This window comes from Anas platyrhynchos, chromosome 32 (genome assembly GCF_047663525.1).
Source record: "Anas platyrhynchos isolate ZD024472 breed Pekin duck chromosome 32, IASCAAS_PekinDuck_T2T, whole genome shotgun sequence".
NCBI classification, from domain to species: Eukaryota; Metazoa; Chordata; class Aves; order Anseriformes; family Anatidae; genus Anas; species Anas platyrhynchos.
Window position 1 is genome coordinate 279872 of NC_092619.1, and position 18018 is coordinate 297889.

Here is an 18018-nt window from a genome sequence, read left to right on the forward strand (position 1 = left end):
ACAGGGAGGTAATGGCCAGGTGAGGGAGGCACGTGGAAAAGGCTTTGTGCAGGCCCTGCTCAGAAGGCATCCTCCATGAAAACAAAGCATCCAGCACCTAAATAGATGTTAACCAGAAGAACCCTAGCTTTCCTGAAGTAGATGTCTGAGCAGGAGCACTTGGAGGAGTGCTTAAGTCTATTCTAGCTGAAACCAGAACAGGGGACCATATGCAATTCACCTTGGAGGGAATGAAAAATGAGTGGGGCTGTTTGTGAGACCACTTGAAGAAGGTCCTGTAACTCAGACACATTGCTGTTACAGCAAAGGTGGCTGTTCAGAGGAGACCATGTTATTCAGGCTGTCCACCCTGTCAGCCAAGGGAGTTTGCACTGTGTGACTCACTCGGGGCAAAGAGTGGACTCTGTGCTGCTGTCTGGCCACTGGGGCTGCTTCTTCATGTGGCAGCTGGGCTGTTGGCCCTGAGCCTCTTTTGTATGCTGGCACTGCTCCCCCAGCTCCAGAGAAGATGGGAGGAGATAGCAGCTGAGACCAGTGACATTCTCATGGCTTCTTTATTGCTTTATCCACACAGGAATCCGTGTTCTGCAAGAATATAAGATGATTGGATGAAAGTAAATAACAAATAAAACAATTAATAGACAGGATACCACAAACAACATAATTAAATCAAAATCACAAGTTCGAGGAAATAATAATAATGATTATAAAACTAAAGGAATATCAAGCTATTGTTTTTTTTTTTTTTTTTTTTTTTTTTTTTTTTTTTTTTAGATAACATATTTGTCCCATTAGTATTATAGGCACATTATCAATGCTGAAAAAACATGTATCCAAAGAGTTTCCACAAGGCATCCTTGAGCTCCTGGTTCCTCATGCTGTAAATGAGGGGGTTCACTGCTGGAGGCACCACTGAGTACAGAACTGCCACCACTAGGTCCAAGGATGAGGAAAAGTTTGAGGGGGGTTTCAGGTAGGCAACCATGGCAGTACTGAGAGTCAGAGAGAAAATGGCAAGGTGAGGGAGGCACGTGGAAAAGGCTTTGTGCTGACCCTGCTCAGAGGGCATCTTCAGCACAGCCCTGAAGATCTGCACATAAGAAAATGAAATGAAAACAAAACATGCAAATGCTAAACAGAGACTAACTATAAGAACCCCAACTTCCCTGAGGTAGGCATCTGAGCAGGAGAGCTTGAGGATCTGGGGGATTTCACAGAAGAACTGGTCCACAGCATTGCCTTGGCAGAGGGGCAAGGAAAATGTATTGGCTGTGTGCAGGACAGCATTGAGAAAGCCACTGCCCCAAGCAGCTGCTGCAATCTGGGCACAAGCTCTCCTGCCCAAGAGGCTCCCGTAGTGCAGGGGCTTGCAGATAGCAACGTAGCGGTCATAGGCCATGACGGTGAGGAGGGAATACTCTGCTCCAATCAAGAAAACAAAAAAGAAGACCTGTGGAGCACATCCTTTATAGGAGATAGCTCTGGTGTCCCAAAGGCAATTGGCCATGGCTTTGGGCAGAGTGGTGGAGATGCATCCCATGTCGAGGAGGGCGAGGTTGAGGAGGAAGAAGTACATGGGGGTGTGGAGGTGGTAGTCGCAGGCTACGGCAGTGAGGATGAGGCCGTTGCCCAGGAGGGCAGCCAGGTAGATGCCCAGGAAGAGCGCGAAGTGCAGGAGCTGCAGCTCCCGCGTGTCTGCAAATGCCAGCAGGAGAAACTCACTCACAGAGCTGATGTTGGGCATTTGCTGCCCTTCATCAAGAAGACTGCCAAAGAAGTAAAAAAAAATAAATTGACTGTTAGGGGAAATTCCTGTGAGCAATACACATTTCATTCCTCATTGAAACCTTCACATTGCCTTTCTTTTCAGGGGGATCTTTGTCTCTCTCTGTAGCTCAAGCCATGCTTTGTGCTGGCTGAGTGTCCTGTACACAGCAGCCACCTCTGTCCATCAGCCCCCTGATGGGCCTTGTGCTCCAGAGCTGTGGTAAATGTTGTTGTGGGGGCAAACCTCTGCCAGAGGTCACATCCAGGAGGGCTGCTCTGTTCAGCCACTGGTGACCAGCTGCTGGCTGCTTGCAGCACTCAACTTGGGTATGGCTGCACTCAGAGGTTGTGCTGAAAAATCACCTGGGCTGTGCTGGGAGAAGAGGGCACCAGCTCCAAGTGCAGATGGAAAAGACTCCATTTTAGCACAGCTGTGCAGAATTCAATGACAAGTACGTGACAAGGATGCTGATTCACAAGGGCAGATCAAGGGAACTTGGACATTGTCAAGACCCCTAATTATCCTCCGCCAGAGCTCTAGCTGCACAGGAGGCAGCTCCTGCCCTGGACAATGTGGACTTGATGGCAGAGCACAGGGAGCCTCCAATATTCTCCTTGCCATTACAGAGGCTGTGCAAGGGAGGAGGGGAAACCAGGGGCTGCTGCAAGGAAGGCATCTGCACTGCAGGGAATGGCAGGGTGGGAGCGGCTCCCTCTCACTGCCTGCCCATGTCCCTGCTGCCTGCAGCTGTCGCTGCCAGCAGTTCTTTCTCTATCCCCATGCCTCCTCCCGTCCATGCTCACAGACCCCATTCCCCCTGCTGTATGCCCAGTTCTGCCATGCAGACACCTTCGGCAGACGGGGACCTCTCTGGGGACATCTCCCTGCCTGCAGGTCCTAACAACCAGCTCAGAAAACCCCTGGTGCAGTCTGTAAGCAGGAAGAACGGAAGGGATATTCTCCGGTTCATCACTAACCTGTTTATGTCTCAGTTCAGTGCAATAGGAAGCTCAATCACCTGTGCAAATCCAAGCACCCCATTAACACAGTGCCCCAGAGTCAGAGCAGGAAAATGTAGACAGAGACTGCAGAATGTGCCTTCTCTTTGCAGGAGCCTCTGCCCTGCCCATCCTCTGCCCAAGCCCCTGGGCTCCCCAGGCAGGCTGAGTGCTGAGCCTGGCAGGCAGCAGAGGGCTTTCCCTGGCACACAGCCCCTGGGGTACAGCAGGGATCCTGCTCTGCACCACAGCCCTGGCCACCCCTGTAGGTACCCTGCAGCACCTTCTCCTCCACACTGCACAAGTCACGAGAGACATCCTGGCAGCTCCTGGCCAGGCAGACGTCCCAGATCCAGGAGCCCCTTCCAGGAATCTACCCTACACTGTCCTGCAGCCAGAGACTTACCGTGTGCAGAGCTATGAAGATTTCTCCTGCACTGAGCTCTCCTCTGCCTGGACCCTTCAGGCTGCCTGGAATCCCTTTCTGCCTGGGTGCCTGCGGTCCAAGCCCCCAGCACTGCTGCACTGTGCAGAGGAGCTGCTCCTGGGCAGAGCTGTCTCTCTGCACCAGGACCCTCTTGCCAGGAGCTCTCTCTGTCCCAGGAGCCTGGCCCAGCTCACCAGCAGAAGCCCAGCAGAGGCCCAGCCTAAGGCATTGTAATGACCTCTCTGGTGGCTTTGGTGATGAGCCCACAAACTGATGTGTGGAAAAGACTCCACAAACATAGGGATGTAAAGTAGGTATACTTTATTGTGGTGCACCAGGTGCACTGGGAATAGGTTCCGTCAGAAAGGTGTGTGTCTGCCCGGTCGTCTCTCACAACTTTATACATGAACTGTGACATATTACATGAGCTCTAATACAGATTCATTAATTTCCCCCAAAAGGCGGACCTCTTCCAAGTACTCATTTCCATACTCCCCGCCCTTAGCTCCTTCCGGTTGTGCCTGCACAGTGTAGCCCAGTGGTCGTGGGCAGGGGTCTTTCAGGATGAAGGCAACGAGGAAGAGGAGGTTAAACTTTTTACCTTTCTGGACTTTGACCTTCTGTTGGACAGTATTTAGAAGTTTTTTGTTTATCTTTGCCTTGTTTCCTGGCAACAAGTTGTTCATCCTTCCCTAATGAGTTGTTCGTCCTTCTCTCATCCATTGGCCTTGAGCGATATCTTCGTTTTTACATCTGCTTCTCATAAGGTTCTCATCTACATCCCTATAATTACGATGTTTTTAGGTTCACATCCCTGATAATTAGGATATTTTACCATATATGTGGCTAAATACTAATTTGGATAAGTTTTAGCATCTTCCCCATCTCAGAACCTCAGGCACTGAGAGACAATTGAAGACATTTCTCAAGAAGTCCAAGTCATAGAATCATAGAATATCCTGAGTTGGAACGGACCCATAAGGATCACAGAATCATAGATTCACAGAATTTCTAGTTTGGAAGAGACCTCAAGATCATCGAGTCCAACCTCTGTCCTAACGCTAACAGTCCCCACTAAACCATATCCCTAAGCTGTACATCTAAACGTCTTTTAAAGACTACCAGGGATGGTGACTCCACCACTTCCCTGGGCAGCCCGTTCCAATGTCCAACAACCCTTTCAGTAAAGAAGTTCTTCCTAAGATCCAACCTAAAACAACCCTGGTGCAACTTTAGCCCATTCCCCCTCGTCCTGTCACCAGGCACGTGGGAGAACAGACCAACCCCCACCTCACTACAGCCTCCTTTAAGGTATCTGTAGAGAGCGATAAGGTCGCCCCTGAGCCTCCTTTTCTCCAGGCTGAACAAGCCCAGCTCCCTCAGCTGCTCATCTTAGGACTTGTTCTCCAGACTCCTCACCAGTTTCGTCGCCCTTCTCTGGACCCGCTCAAGCACCTCGATGTCCTTCTTGTAGCGAGGGGCCCAAAACTGAACACAGTACTCGAGGTACAGCCTCACCAGAGCCGAGTACAGGGGGACGATCACTTCCCTAGCCCTGCTGGCCACACCGCTTCTTATGCAAGCCAGGATGCCATTGAGCACACTGCTGGCTCATAATCAGGTGACTATCCACCAGTACTCCCAGGTCCTTCTCCACCTGGCAGCTTTCCAACCATTCCTCTCCCAGCCTGTAGCTCTGCTTGGGGTTATTGTGCCCCAGGTGCAGGACCTGGCACTTGGCCTTGTTGAACTTCATGCAGTTGACCTCAGCCCATTGGTGCAGCCTATCCAGATCCTCCTGCAGAGCCTTCCTACTCTCAAGCAGATCGACACACACACCTAACTTGGTGTCATCTGCAAACTTACTGAGGGTGCACTCAATGCCCTCGTCCAGATCATCGATGAAGGTATTAAAGAGGACTGGCCCCAGCACCGAGCCCTGGGGGACGCCACTAGTGACTGGCCTCCGACTGGACTTGGCTCCATTCACCACAACTCTTTGGGCCCGGCTATCCAGCCAGTTTCTAACCCAACGTAGCGTGCGCCAGTCCAAGCCAAGAGCAGCCAGTTTCTTGAGGAGAATGCTGTGGGAGACGGTGTCAAAAGCCTTGCTGAAGTCAAGGTAGACCACATCCACAGCCTTTCCCTCGTCCACCCAGCGCGTCACTTTGTCATAGAAGGAGATCAGGTTCGTCAAGCAGGACCTGCCTTTCATAAACCCATGCTGACTGGGCCTGATTGCCTGCTTGCCCTGCAAGTGCTGCGTGATGACTCTCAAGATAATCTGCTCCATGAGCTTCCCTGGCACATCAAGTCTAACTCCTGGATCCAACTCCTGGCACCGCACAGGTCTACCCAAAAGTTTAGACCATGTGACTAAGTGCACAGTCCAATTGCTTTTTAAATTCAGACAGGCTTGATGAAGTGACTGCTTTGCTGGGGAGCCTGTTCCAGTGTGCAACCAACCTTTTGGTGAAGAACCTCTTCCTGATGTCAAGCCTAAACTTCCTCTGCCTCAGCTTAACACCATTCCCATGGGTTCTATCACTGGTATTTACAGAGAATAGGTCACCTGCCTCTCCACTCCCCCTCGTAATGAGGTGTAGACATTGATGAGGTCCCCCCTCAGCCTCCTCTTCTCCAGGATGAACAGGCCCAGTGACCTCAGCTGTTCCTCATACATCTTCCCCTCTAGGCCCATCACCATTTTTGTCGCCCTGTCAGGTGCAAGTTTCCTGCAGTGTCCCCCTGAGGGACAGCACTGATACAGCCTTGTTTAGAAGAGCATTGGAGGCAGTGAGGACAAGTAGACAAAGGCAATGTGAAGGTGTCACTGACGTGTAGGAAAACTGAATGTGTTTCACCAAGCACAAGGGCCAGGCCTTGACCCCCATCCCCTGGGAATGGATATCCTTTCCCTTCACACCTCGCTCAGGCCTCTTACTGGGGCAGTAGGAGATGGAGATGTGCATGGCCAAGTGAAGGAGAATGGTACAACCCCTGCCTGGTTCATGGGTAGAGAGGGGTAAGGAGGCAATGAGGCCCTTGTGCTTTAACGATAGGCTGTCTCCTCGTGGATGTCAGTGGAAGAGACAACAACCAGAGCCATGGACACAAAGATCACACTCTTATTGGGACTTTCAGCCTTGCCAAAGTCCTTGTTCCTCTCCACATCAGGCAGTCCTACGGACTCCCAGACCTGCAACTTTTTTCCTGCTGGCTGTAAACCCTTGACCTTGTGGTGCCACACCGGATCTGAGTTGTCTGGTAACTCAGATTTACTTGGTAAATTGTTCCTTGTAAGGCAGTTCTTTAGGAAGCTGGCCTGGTTCCTGGTGAGAAGCACCACAGCTTGTGTGGCATCCCTCGTGGTGCCCAGGCACTCTTCGTCCTGGGCATTGCTCACTCTGTAGGGTCCCAGTCTGCCCTCATGTGTGGGGTTTCTCTTCCTCCGGTGCAGGACTAGGCTCTTCTGCATGCAAATATCAACAGGTTTCTGTAGGCAAAGTCCTGCAGTTTCTCAAGGTTCCCCTGGACTGACGCTGCATTCTGTCAGCTGTTAATGTCTGCATGCAGATGGCTCACCCTGATTATGCTGTCTCTCACAAGATAACAGCAGCAGGAATTGCAAGACAGTTTAGCCAATACAGGATTACGTAGTTGAATGGAATTGCAGCACAGACTCAGAGAAGGGTAGGGAATGGAAGGCTGCCCAATTCCACTTCTTCAGTTCTTTCTTCTCATTGTAATAAATGGCTCAGTCTTCAAAATAGGGCTATAATCAAAGTTTACAATTTATTAAAGGAATAGAGGTAAGCAAACAGTGCTGGGTGCACCGGGAGTCTCTGCTCCACCAGGACGCACACCAGTTACATCAAGTAGCTGATTTTTATGCTCCTAGGCTAATACATATTCATTACTACTTCTAAAAAAACCAGGGTTATTATAATTAGTTTCCGGAATCCAAACCCTCCTACTGGAGCATGCGTATCAGTCTCCGGTGGTCCCTCTGGGGGTCTCTTGTGCTGAAGGCTCATAGTCTTCCTCCCTCTTATCCTTCTCCTTTGTCCAACTTGGCTGTATGTCAGAGACTTGTGCAGCATCCCCTACAAGCTTTGTCTTTTAGTTGTTCTTCAGCTCTCCCCATCTCCTTAATCTCCTGGCCAGATAGCAGAGACTTGCATAGTGTCCCATGCAATAGCCATAATAGTTAGCAGTTATTCTGAACCCCCCCCCCCCCACATATCAGAGACTTCAAGGAAAAGTCTACAAATACATTTCCCTTCAAGCTTTCTATTGACACGAATTGCTAAAACCTTCCTTTGCAAGATACAAGAACTATATACATTAACCACTCCGTTTTTCTTAGACCTGTGGTTATACAAGGGTATGTAAGACAGAAGGTCACATTCATCATACAATGTGGCCCTAGCATTGTTCCGTACTGACACGAATCAGATAAACATATCTCACATCATGCATGCTGTTATTTTGTCTGTAACTGTGTCCTATATACAAAAACACAGCACCATCTCAGTTAATAGGAAGAAAATTAAGTCTGTCCCAGCCAAAATGAGGACAATATCCATCCCATTCTATACCATCTGCATCATGCTCAGCATCAGTACTTTCCAATTAATCACCACCACCTTTTCTCTTTTGATATACACACAGAGACAGCATGTCCTTAGTCTATGGGTGTCCTGATGTTGTCTAGGGTTGAGTTAATTTTCCTTCTAGTAGCTGGTATGATGCTGTGTTTTTGATTTAGCGTGAGAATAATGCTGATTACACGCTGATGGTTTAGTTGTTGCCCAGCAGTGGATTGCTGGGGGTGCCTGAGAAGCTGGTGGGGACAGAAACAGGACAGCTGACCCAAAGTGGCCAAAGGGATGTTCCATACCACACAATGTCATGCTGAACAATCAATATGGGTGGCTGGCCAGGGTAGGGCTACCACTGCTTTGGGACAGGCAATCATCATCATGATCATCAGCATCATTGCTTGTATTATTTGTCTTCCCTTTCTGTCCTATTAAACTGTCTTTATCTCAACCTATGATTTTTTTTTTTATTTTTAAAAAATATATATATATATTATATATATATATTTATATATTTTTTATATATATTTTATATATATATTTTATTTTATATATATATTTTTAATATATATATATATTTTATTTTTTTCCCCCCCCTCCTCATTCTTTCCTACATCCACTAGGGGTGTAGCAGGGTGTGTGTGTGAGTGAATGGCTGTGTGGTGCTGATCTGCCTGCCGGGTTAAACCACACTCTTTCTGGTGCCTAACATGGAGCTCAAAGTTTGAGCCAATGACAGATCTCACCACAGCATGTTATAAGAAAGCTATTATAAACATTATTTGATTTTAATAGTTGCTGATCTCGAAGTTTATTATTTATTTATTTATTTATTAATCTCAGGTCTGTTGTGCTAGATTTCAGAATTGTGTTGTATAGAACATTACTTACTGTGTGTCTCCCATGCCATGCTGTTTGTCTTTTCTGATGGCTGGTTTAAGTTTATTCTTTTTATGTATAGTGTAACACTGGCTTTTGATATGGTAAAATTCCTGGTCATTAAACTAATCTGGTACTTGTACTTAGCATTGCCATTACCTCCATACCTTGGGAACCATCTCTCAGGAACTACTAAGAATTACACTCTTGACCTTTTCTCCTCAGGAAACCAAACCATGGAGGAGACAAGAGGAAGACACTTTTACCCACTGGTTTACTCTCCCTTCCTCCTTCACCTCCCCCTTCTCCTCCAGGCTAGTTACAATAGCTCTTCAAATTTTTGAATATGGTCAAACCAGATGGTCAAACCAGCATGTTCCTATTGTTATGTCTCCTGAATGTGTTTCAGCGTTTGTTTATGTCAAAAAATCATTTAAGAATGCTAATCAAAGATCTGTCTACAGTCAGGAGAGTTAGGACTGGCAGGGAGTGTGGGAGAATATGGGCAGGCACCTAGAGCAGTGGGCATCTCCAGTGCTCTGGAACTTCACTTCTGAGAATGTGCAGAATCCTTTTTTTTAAAAAAAAAAAAAAAGTGAAATGCTTGAGAAAGTGGTGTTATTACCCTGGCATTTCCAGACACATATCAATGCAATGTGCTGGGCCTTGACATATGCTTAACAAGCCACAATCAACACCTCCCAGGCTGCTGTGACTTCCTGCAGGCTCACGCCAGCCCCTGTGACAGGTTCATCAGCCAGTCCGACCCTTGTGAAGGGCCCAGCAGCCACTTCAAACCCTGCAACAGGCCTTGCAGGCACTCCAGCTCCTGATATGGGCCTAAGTTAGGTGCGTGTGTTGATCTGCTTGAGGGTAGGAAGGCTCTGCAGAAGGATCTGGATAGGCTGCACCAATGGGCTGAGGTCAACTGCATGAAGTTCAACAAGGCCAAGTGCCAGGTCCTGCACCTGGGGCACAATAACCCCAAGCAGAGCTACAGGCTGGGAGAGGAATGGTTGGAAAGCTGCCAGGTGGAGAATGACCTGGGAGTACTGGTGGATAGTCACCTGATTATGAGCCAGCAGTGTGCTCAGGTGGCCAAGAAGGCCAACAGCATCCTGGCTTGCATAAAAAGCAGTGTGGCCAGCAGGGCTAGGGAAGTGATCATCCCCCTGTACTCAGCTCTGGTGAGGCCGCACCTCGAGTACAGTTTTTTGTTCAGTTTTGGGCCCCTCGCTACAAGAAGGACATGGAGGTGCTCGAGCTAGTCCACTGAAGGGCAACGAAGCTGGTGAGGGGTCTGGAGAAAAAGTCCTATGAAGAGTGGCTGAGGGAGCTGGGTTTGTTCAGCCTGGAGAAAAGGAAGCTCAGGGGTGACCTTATCACTCTTTATAAGTACATTAAAGGAGGCTGTAGCGAGGTGGGGGTTGGTCTATTCTCCCATGTGCCTAGTGACAGGACAAGGGGGAACAGGCTAAAGTTGCGCTAGGGGAGTTTTAGGTTGGATCTTAGGAAGAACTTCTTTACTGAGAGGGTTGTTAGGCATTGGAATGGGCTGCCCAGTCACTATCCCTGGAGGTCTTTAAAAGACGTTTAGATGTTGAACATAGTGATATGGTTTAGTGGAGGACTTGTTAGTGTTAGGTCAGAGGTTGGACTCGATGATCTTGAGGTCTCTTCCAACCTAGACAATTCTGTGATTCTGTAAATTCAAACTGACCCCTGTGATAGACCCTATAGCTACTCCAAAACCTGCAATAGGCCCTACAGCCACTCCAACTCCTCTGAAAGACCCTGTAGCCAGAACAACTCCTGTGTTGGGCCCTGCAGCCACTCCAGTCCCTATGATGGACCCCATGGCTGGGCCAGAGAACCAATCTGTGTCAGTATTGGTTGCCTCTTTACGCAAGAGAAAACAATGGGTGTGGAAGTCAGTTTTTCTTTAGAAAGGAAAGAAACTCCTACCTGGACAAGAAAGGAGGAAGAAGATGAGGCAGGTTTCTCTAAAGCTGGGCCATCATGGAAGCAGGAGAACAAGGAAGAAGAGATCATATTAAACATCAGAAACCAAGTGATCCCTTTCCCAGGGTAAGCTAGAAGGTATGGGAAAACATTTCAGCCATTATCTCAGTGAGCACATTATTACCTGGCTGCTCCAGTTCTCGGAGAAAGGGGCCAATAGCCTGGAATTAGAGGACAAGGAAGCCAAGCAGCCAAAATCCCGACCTAGGGAAGGGGTGACTGACAAAGGGAACTTAATCCTGTCATGCCTGAAGGAAAGGTATCCTTTCAAGAAAGGTCTTGTATGTCAACCAGGAAAGTGGACCAACATGCTGAGGGATATCCAGTACCTGAGGAATTAACAATGCTGAAGGCGATTTGTAGGAACCTAGACAACAAAGAGCTATCCAGAGATCCAGGTGAAGTCAAGTGCACACGACCCATATGACAGAAGTTTGTACAGAGCACACCATCATCATATGCCAGCTCATTGGCAGTAATGACCTGGGAAGACCAAGAGGAACCCACAGTGGATGAATTTGCAACTATGGCATTACAAAGTCTCTCTTCTTCCCTATGGGCCTGCATTTCGTCTTGAGAGAAACTTTCTCATGAGGTGCAAGAACTACAAGAGAATACATCTTCTTCTTCACCTGCACTAACCAATACCTCAACTATCAGGTGTAAGCATCAATAAAATTCATATAGTGGGTGCATACTATGTGTCACCCTGTGGTTTTGACTGTGTGACCATGGAAAGGCCATGAGAAAATGGGGTGCAAAAAATCTACCTCCACACTAGAGGCAAGGAAACATACATGAAGTGCAAGGAAAAAACATTGGCAAAAAGTGGTTCTTCTGAGAAAATTGCTGCTCCAGTTTCTAGCGGCAGTCCTCCCAACAGCATAATTAATACTATGAGCAGGACTGGAGGGACCCAGCCTCCAGCCAGGGGGAGGAAGGGAACAATCAGTGACAAAAGGGGACAGAAGTCCTCAAATCGACTTTGAAGATTATTGGCCTGGCACATCAAACCCAGGCTGAAGTGAGTCCAACTGGGAAGGAGTGGCAAATGCAACCCATTGGGACTGGCCTGGAGGCTCTGTGCAACCTTGGCATAGACTACTTCAGGAGAGAGTACTTCAAAGGTCCACAAGGGTATTGGTGGGCTTATGGCACAGCTGCCTTGGAGACGGAGGACAGGAAACTGTTGTCTACCTTGCCCACTCTCTCACAGGACCCTGCTGCTGTGGAGGTGCTGATGGCCAATGAACGACAGGTGCCAATCGCTACCACAACAGTGCGCCTGAGGCAATATTGCAATAACAGAGACTCCCTGATTCCCATTCATGAGCTGGTTCATTGACTGGAGAGCCAAGGAATGATCAGCAACACTTGCTCACCCTTTAATAGTCTCATATGGACAGTGCAAAATTCTAATGGTTAGTGGAAGATAACGTTGGACATTTGTGGCCTGAACGAAATCACACCACTGCTGAGTGCTGCTGTGCCGGGCATGCTAGAACTTCATTCGGTACAAACTGGAGTCAAAGGCAGCCAAGCGCTATGCCACAATTAATATTGCTAATGCATTTTTCTCCATCCCTCTGGCAGCAGTGTGAAGACCCCACTTTGCTTTCACATGCTAGGTCATCCTGTCCACCTGGAATTGACTGGCCCAGGGCTGGAAACACAGCCCTACCATTTGCCGTGGGCTGATCCAGACTGCTCTAGAAAAGGGGGAAGCTCCTGAACACCTGCAATCCCTTGATGACATCACTACGTGGGGTAGCACAGCAGAAGAAGTATTTGAGAAAGGGAAGCAAATGTTCCAAATCCTTCTGAAAACTTGTATTGCCCTAAAACAAAGTAAGGTCAAGGGACCTGCATAGGAGATCCTAATGTAGGCTGTCCAGGTTCAGGGAGACCCGTGCTGGGGGAAAGGTTGAGCAGTGGTCAGTGTGTGATGAGCAATTGCATTGTGCATCACTTCCTTTATACATACAATAATAATAAAAATAAAATTTCTTAGTATTTATTTCATCTTCATATTCATTTCGTTTTCATATTCATTTTCTGTCCTTTTAAACTATCTTTATTTCAACCCATTATCTTTTTTGGGGGGTGGGTGGGAGCTAACATCTGTGTGGCGCTGAGGTGCCTGACAGGTTAAAGCACAACATGTTTGACAACCACACTCCAACAGCACAAATCACACTTAAAAAAAATCAGTCTCTGACATCTACAGAGAGAAGCAGTCAGTAATGACTTCAGTCTGTTTCAAACACCACACCCCAGGAGAGTTTTAAGGAACTGTCATCCCTGAGGCCTTGGGGACACCTCGAGGGAGCACAATGGCACAGAGCAAGCAATCAGGAGTTGGACTCAATGATCCTTAAGGGTTCCTTCCAACTCGGGATATTCTATGATTCTGTGATGCCATGGTTGGGTGCTGTGCTGTTGAGATGGCCAGTCTCCTAGGCTCAAGGGGAGCTCCTGGCAAGCGGGCAGTGGTGCAGAGAGACAGCTCTGCCCAGGAGCAGCTCCTCTGCACAGCGCAGCAGGGCTGGGGGCTCTGAGTGCAGGTGGCACGGGGAGAGGAGAGTGTGTGGCAGGACAGATCTGCGTGCTCTTGACGCCGTGAGTCTCTGGCAGCAGGGCAATGCAGGTGCAGTTGCCTAAGAGGTCTTGTACATCTGGCACATCCGATGGCTGATATAACATATGTTCAGATGGTTCTCTCTGGTTATGCAGTGCTTTAGATAATGACATTATGAGGGGGCGTTTCAAGAGGAAGATCGAGCCTTGATTTATCTGAAGGGTAAGGCTTTTTCTGCCGTCTGTGCTTTCACATTCCTGCTGTGGAGGGGAGCAGGTTTCGTGGTAATGAATTGTCAGATTTGTACAGGAGACTGAAACTCCTGGAGTATTGCACTGAGAAATCAGTCTGTCAGTGATGAAATTTGTAACGTACCTTCCCAAGCCTCGTCTCACAGACAGCACCAACATCACATTGTGGTCCTCTAAGGTTTGGTCTAAGCTGATCTTTAGGAGCTACAAACCTCCTGTCTTTGGGAGGTGTCTGCAGGCCAAAGCAGAGCACAAAGCATTTGCAATGAGCATGAGCTGCCTCCTCTGCAGGCAGAGCTGCAGCACAGGAGGGTCTGCTGAGTGTCCGTCTGTCCCGCCCTGGCCTTGCCTCTCCGGCAGCAGCACGCTGGCATTCCTCCTGGCTTTTCCACCTGGCCATGCTGCTGCTGTTCTTGTTCCCAGGCTGGCTGGGGATGGGGGTTTCACATGCACTTGGAGTGAGCCCTCGGTGTGCTTGGGGAAAGGGGAGTACAGGGTGAGGTGTCTGGAAATGTGTGCTTTGAGACTGGATTCTTCTCTCCAAAGAGACACCAGCACAGGGCAGTTGACACTATGACTCACAGACAGACTGGATGTGCTCTCTAAAGGACACTGCACTAAGGACAACGTCCCTTTGATGATCCACAAGGTTTACTTAAGTACAGTAGAAATGCTTAGAAATGGCTCATAAATAACCTTCAGGTGTGGTGGGGCAGCTAGAACAAAAGAGATGAAATAGAAATCACCATATGAACTTTACCACTTGCTTTGGGGCAGGGCTGACTCCCGCAAAGCCCACACAGAGTCCGTGCTCTCAGTGAAACACGTAAGCAGCATCAGCCAGAAGTCATGAAAGGAACCTGTCAAAAGTCTGAACGGAAGTGGAGATTTGTTTGGGAGGGATTAAATTAGAAATGTGATGAGATTTCCTCTGAAATGAGAAATACATGCTTACATGAAAAATTGAAATATTTTTTTCCAAGATAATTCTGTTGTAAACTATCAGTGTTTTTCTGTTCCTTCAGCAGGACCCCATGCCCAGAAACAGCAAATGGCCAACAGCAGCTCTGTGAGTGAGTTCCTCCTGTTGGCGTTCGCAGACACGCGGGAGCTGCAGCTCCTGCACTTCGCGCTCTTCCTGGGCATCTACCTGGCTGCCCTCCTGGGCAACGGCCTCATCCTCACCACTGTAGCCTGTGACCACCGCCTCCACACCCCCATGTACTTCTTCCTCCTCAACCTCGCCCTCCTTGACCTTGGGTCCATCTCCACCACTCTGCCCAAAGCCATGGCCAATGCCCTCTGGGACACCAAGGCCATCTCCTATGAAGGATGTGCTGCACAAATTCTCTTTTCACTCTTCTTTGTTGGAGCAGAGTATTCCCTCCTCACCATCATGGCCTATGACCGCTACGTTGCCATCTGCAAGCCCCTGCACTACGGGAGCCTCCTAGGCAGCAGAGCTTGTGCCCAGATGGCAGCAGCTGCTTGGGGCAGTGGCTTTCTCAATGCTGTCCTGCACACAGCCAACACATTTTCCCTGCCCCTTTGCCAAGGCAATGCTGTGGACCAGTTCTTCTGTGAAATCCCCCAGATCCTCAAGCTCTCCTGCTCAGATGCATATCTCAGGGAAGCTGGATTAGTTGTATTCAGTGTTTCTGTGCTATTTGGTTGTTCTGTTTTCATTGTTATTTCCTATATTCAGATCTTCAGGGTAGTGCTGAGGGTCCCTTCTGAGCAGGGCCAGCACAAAGCCTTTTCCACGTGCCTCCCTCACCTTGCTGTGGTCTCCCTGTTTATCAGCACTGCCATGTTTGCCTACCTGAAGCCCTCCTCCATCTCTTCCCCATACCTGGACCTGGTGGTGGCAGTTCTGTACTCAGTGGTGCCTCCAGCAGTGAACCCTCTCATCTACAGCATGAGAAACCAGGAACTAAGGGATGCGATGAGGACAGTGGTAGAATACACAATTCTTCAGCATATTCGCCTATAATAATATGCCCATAATCAGAAATGCCAGCTTTTCTCAGAAAGTTTTTACATATTTTTTACATATTTTTTATTAATATCTATCTGTACTATTATTTTCTATATATATATTTTTTTCTGATTTATAAAATATTATTCTTAGCCTCCTACAGGTTAATTATTTTCTGATGGAACATCGCTTCCTGTGTAGATAAACTCAATAAGGATGTCATCGGAAATTCAGTGGTCTCTTGTTCCATCTCTTTTCATCTACTCTGGAGCTGGGGGAGCAGCCGCAGCATGCAGGAGAGGCTCAGGGCCAAGAGCCCAGCTGCCACATGGAGGAGCAGCTCTGGTGGCCCTCAGGGCTGCCCCTCACTGCCCACTGGACTCTGCATCTCTGCTGCCTTTGGGTCGGGGTTGCTGCTGCTTCCCTGGAGCCATGGCCATGGCCAGCAGCAGGACATCGCCTTTTTGCTGCTGCTCTCTTTTGGCTTCCACTTTATTTCTTTGTGCTCTTGTATCTGTGTTGCTCTTGAGGTCTCATATGCCTTGCTGACAGTCCTGTGGTCTCTGCAGTGGCATCCCTGTGGCTGCAGGAAGCAGCAGGTAATGTGCAGCCCTGCCTGGGTCACTGCTGGCCTCCCTGATAGAACCACAGAATCAAAAGGGGCTGCTCAAGGCAAACCCAGACGCATCAATACCTCCTCCAAATGTGTCATCAGGAATAGAGCCAAGGGATTGCTCCCTGCTCTTCTGTATTCTGGGGTTTGTCATGGAGTGAAGGACACGTGCTGAGAGTACTAGGGTGGTCTGTGAGGGACCAAGGGCAGGACATAGAGCTACCTTTATGACAGTATACCAAAGCAAACAACAACTGGTCTTGGACTCATCTGCATGGGAATGTGCCCCTGCTTTGGGGCTGATGGCTGATGGCAGCCAGGAGAGGCAACTGGATCTGCCAGGAAATGTCAGGGGAGCCAAGTGATGTGCTCAGTGAATAGAACCTCATAAAATGAGTGACCATCCAAAGAATCTTTTAGGGGGAAAAGCATATTTGAGAGGTCTAGGGGCTAAGGAGGGCTCTGCAATGCCAGGGCAGGCACTGAAGAGCCAGCAGATGAAGGCATATAAGACTGCAGAATAATTGAGGAGACCCTATTTAAAGCCTTGTGGGCCAGATCTGGTCATCCTTCAGGGCTGCTTTCATTTTTCTACACAAAGGGGACCACTGCCTCCAAGATGCCTGTGGGAACATGAAACATGCATAAAGGCCTGGAAAAAGTTACCCTGGGTCTGTAGGAGCCATTCTGGAACCAAAACTTGTAGGCAGGATGCACACTTCAGCTGCTGGGCACATTGTGCAGGGTGCTGCTACAGGCCTTTGTGTCCTTCTCCATGCTGGCTTAGGAGCTGCTTCTTTCTCAGGAACAGAATAGCCAATAGAGGTTAGTCAGATACTCTGAGTTCATGAAAGCCATCAGAAAGCTGCCCCTAAGAAGATGACTGATATTGGGAAGTCAGGAGAAGCCTGGCTAGGAGAGATGTGAGATTTGAGGGAGGATAGGTGTGAGGAATGTGTTAACAATTCGTGTCCATAAAGAACAATTCTGTTTGAATCCTGTCTGCCTCTGGGTCCTGCACTGGCAATTTAATTCTTGAACCACAGATGCAGTGTGTCCCAGTCTCCCCCTCATTCTAGTCAATTTATCATGTCTTCAGAAAACACTCCCTAAATTTATGAACCTGTTTGCTTTTGTTATTCTGGACTTCTATTTCTAACAGTTACAGCCTTTTTTCCTGTCTTCTTCGAGATTAACTTAACACTGCTATAGATGTGTCTGTGAATGGCTGGGGAAGAATGTTTTAATTACTCGTGAAGCATCAAATAAGAAAGCTGTTTGTGTTTGATGTCTGGGAGTTTCAGTACAACTGATAACAACTAGTGACTGTTATGGGATACTATGAGGATCCTTGGTATCTGGCCAGGGGGGCCAAGAGATTAAGAGGAAGAAAAAAAGAAGCTGAAGGACGGTTGGGAGACAAGACCTGCAGAGAGTGTACAGAGAGTGTTCCATAAACTTGGAATAGTGCTGAGTGAGTACAAAGGTGAGAGGAAGACTACGAGCCTTCAGCATGAAAGACCCCTAGAGACCCCCAGAGGAGACTGATGCGCATGCTCCAGTAGGAGGAACTGGACCCCGGAAGCTAATTATAATAATCTATTTTTTTTAGAAGTAGTAATGAATATGTATTAGTCTAGGTGCATAGAAATCAACTGCTTGATGTAACTGGTGTGCGTCCTGGTGGAGTGGAGACTCCCGGTGCACCCAGCGCTGTTTGTTTACCTCTATTCCTTTATATTCTTTTAATAAATCCTATTTTTTTTATTTAATCCTAATTTGAATCCTGAGCCATTTATAACATAGGGAAACTTGAACAGCAGAAACTTATGATTTTGAAGAGGTAAGAATGTTCAGGTAATGTTGATCCTGCAGTAAAGCTGTTTTAAAGCAGTCATGT

At 48.1% G+C, this 18018-nt stretch overlaps 2 protein-coding genes across 2 annotated transcripts; one reads left to right on the forward strand and one right to left on the reverse strand.

Moving 5' to 3' along the window:
• Positions 1-811: 811 nt before the first annotated feature.
• LOC140000514 (olfactory receptor 14A16-like) lies at positions 812-1744 on the reverse strand. The gene has a single exon (XM_072030427.1). It carries the CDS (start codon positions 1742-1744, stop codon positions 812-814), a length of 933 nt encoding a protein of 310 aa, XP_071886528.1.
• Positions 1745-14578: 12834 nt separating this feature from the next.
• On the forward strand, positions 14579-15520 carry LOC119714708 (olfactory receptor 14C36-like). The gene has a single exon (XM_038171696.1). It carries the CDS (start codon positions 14579-14581, stop codon positions 15518-15520), a length of 942 nt encoding a protein of 313 aa, XP_038027624.1.
• Positions 15521-18018: the final 2498 nt, after the last annotated feature.

Excerpts from the sequence above, each read along its gene's own strand:
- LOC140000514 (XM_072030427.1), bottom strand. The coding sequence starts at position 1,744 with ATGCCCAACATCAGCTCTGTGAGTGAGTTTCTCCTGCTGGCATTTGCA.
- LOC119714708 (XM_038171696.1), top strand. The coding sequence starts at position 14,579 with ATGGCCAACAGCAGCTCTGTGAGTGAGTTCCTCCTGTTGGCGTTCGCA.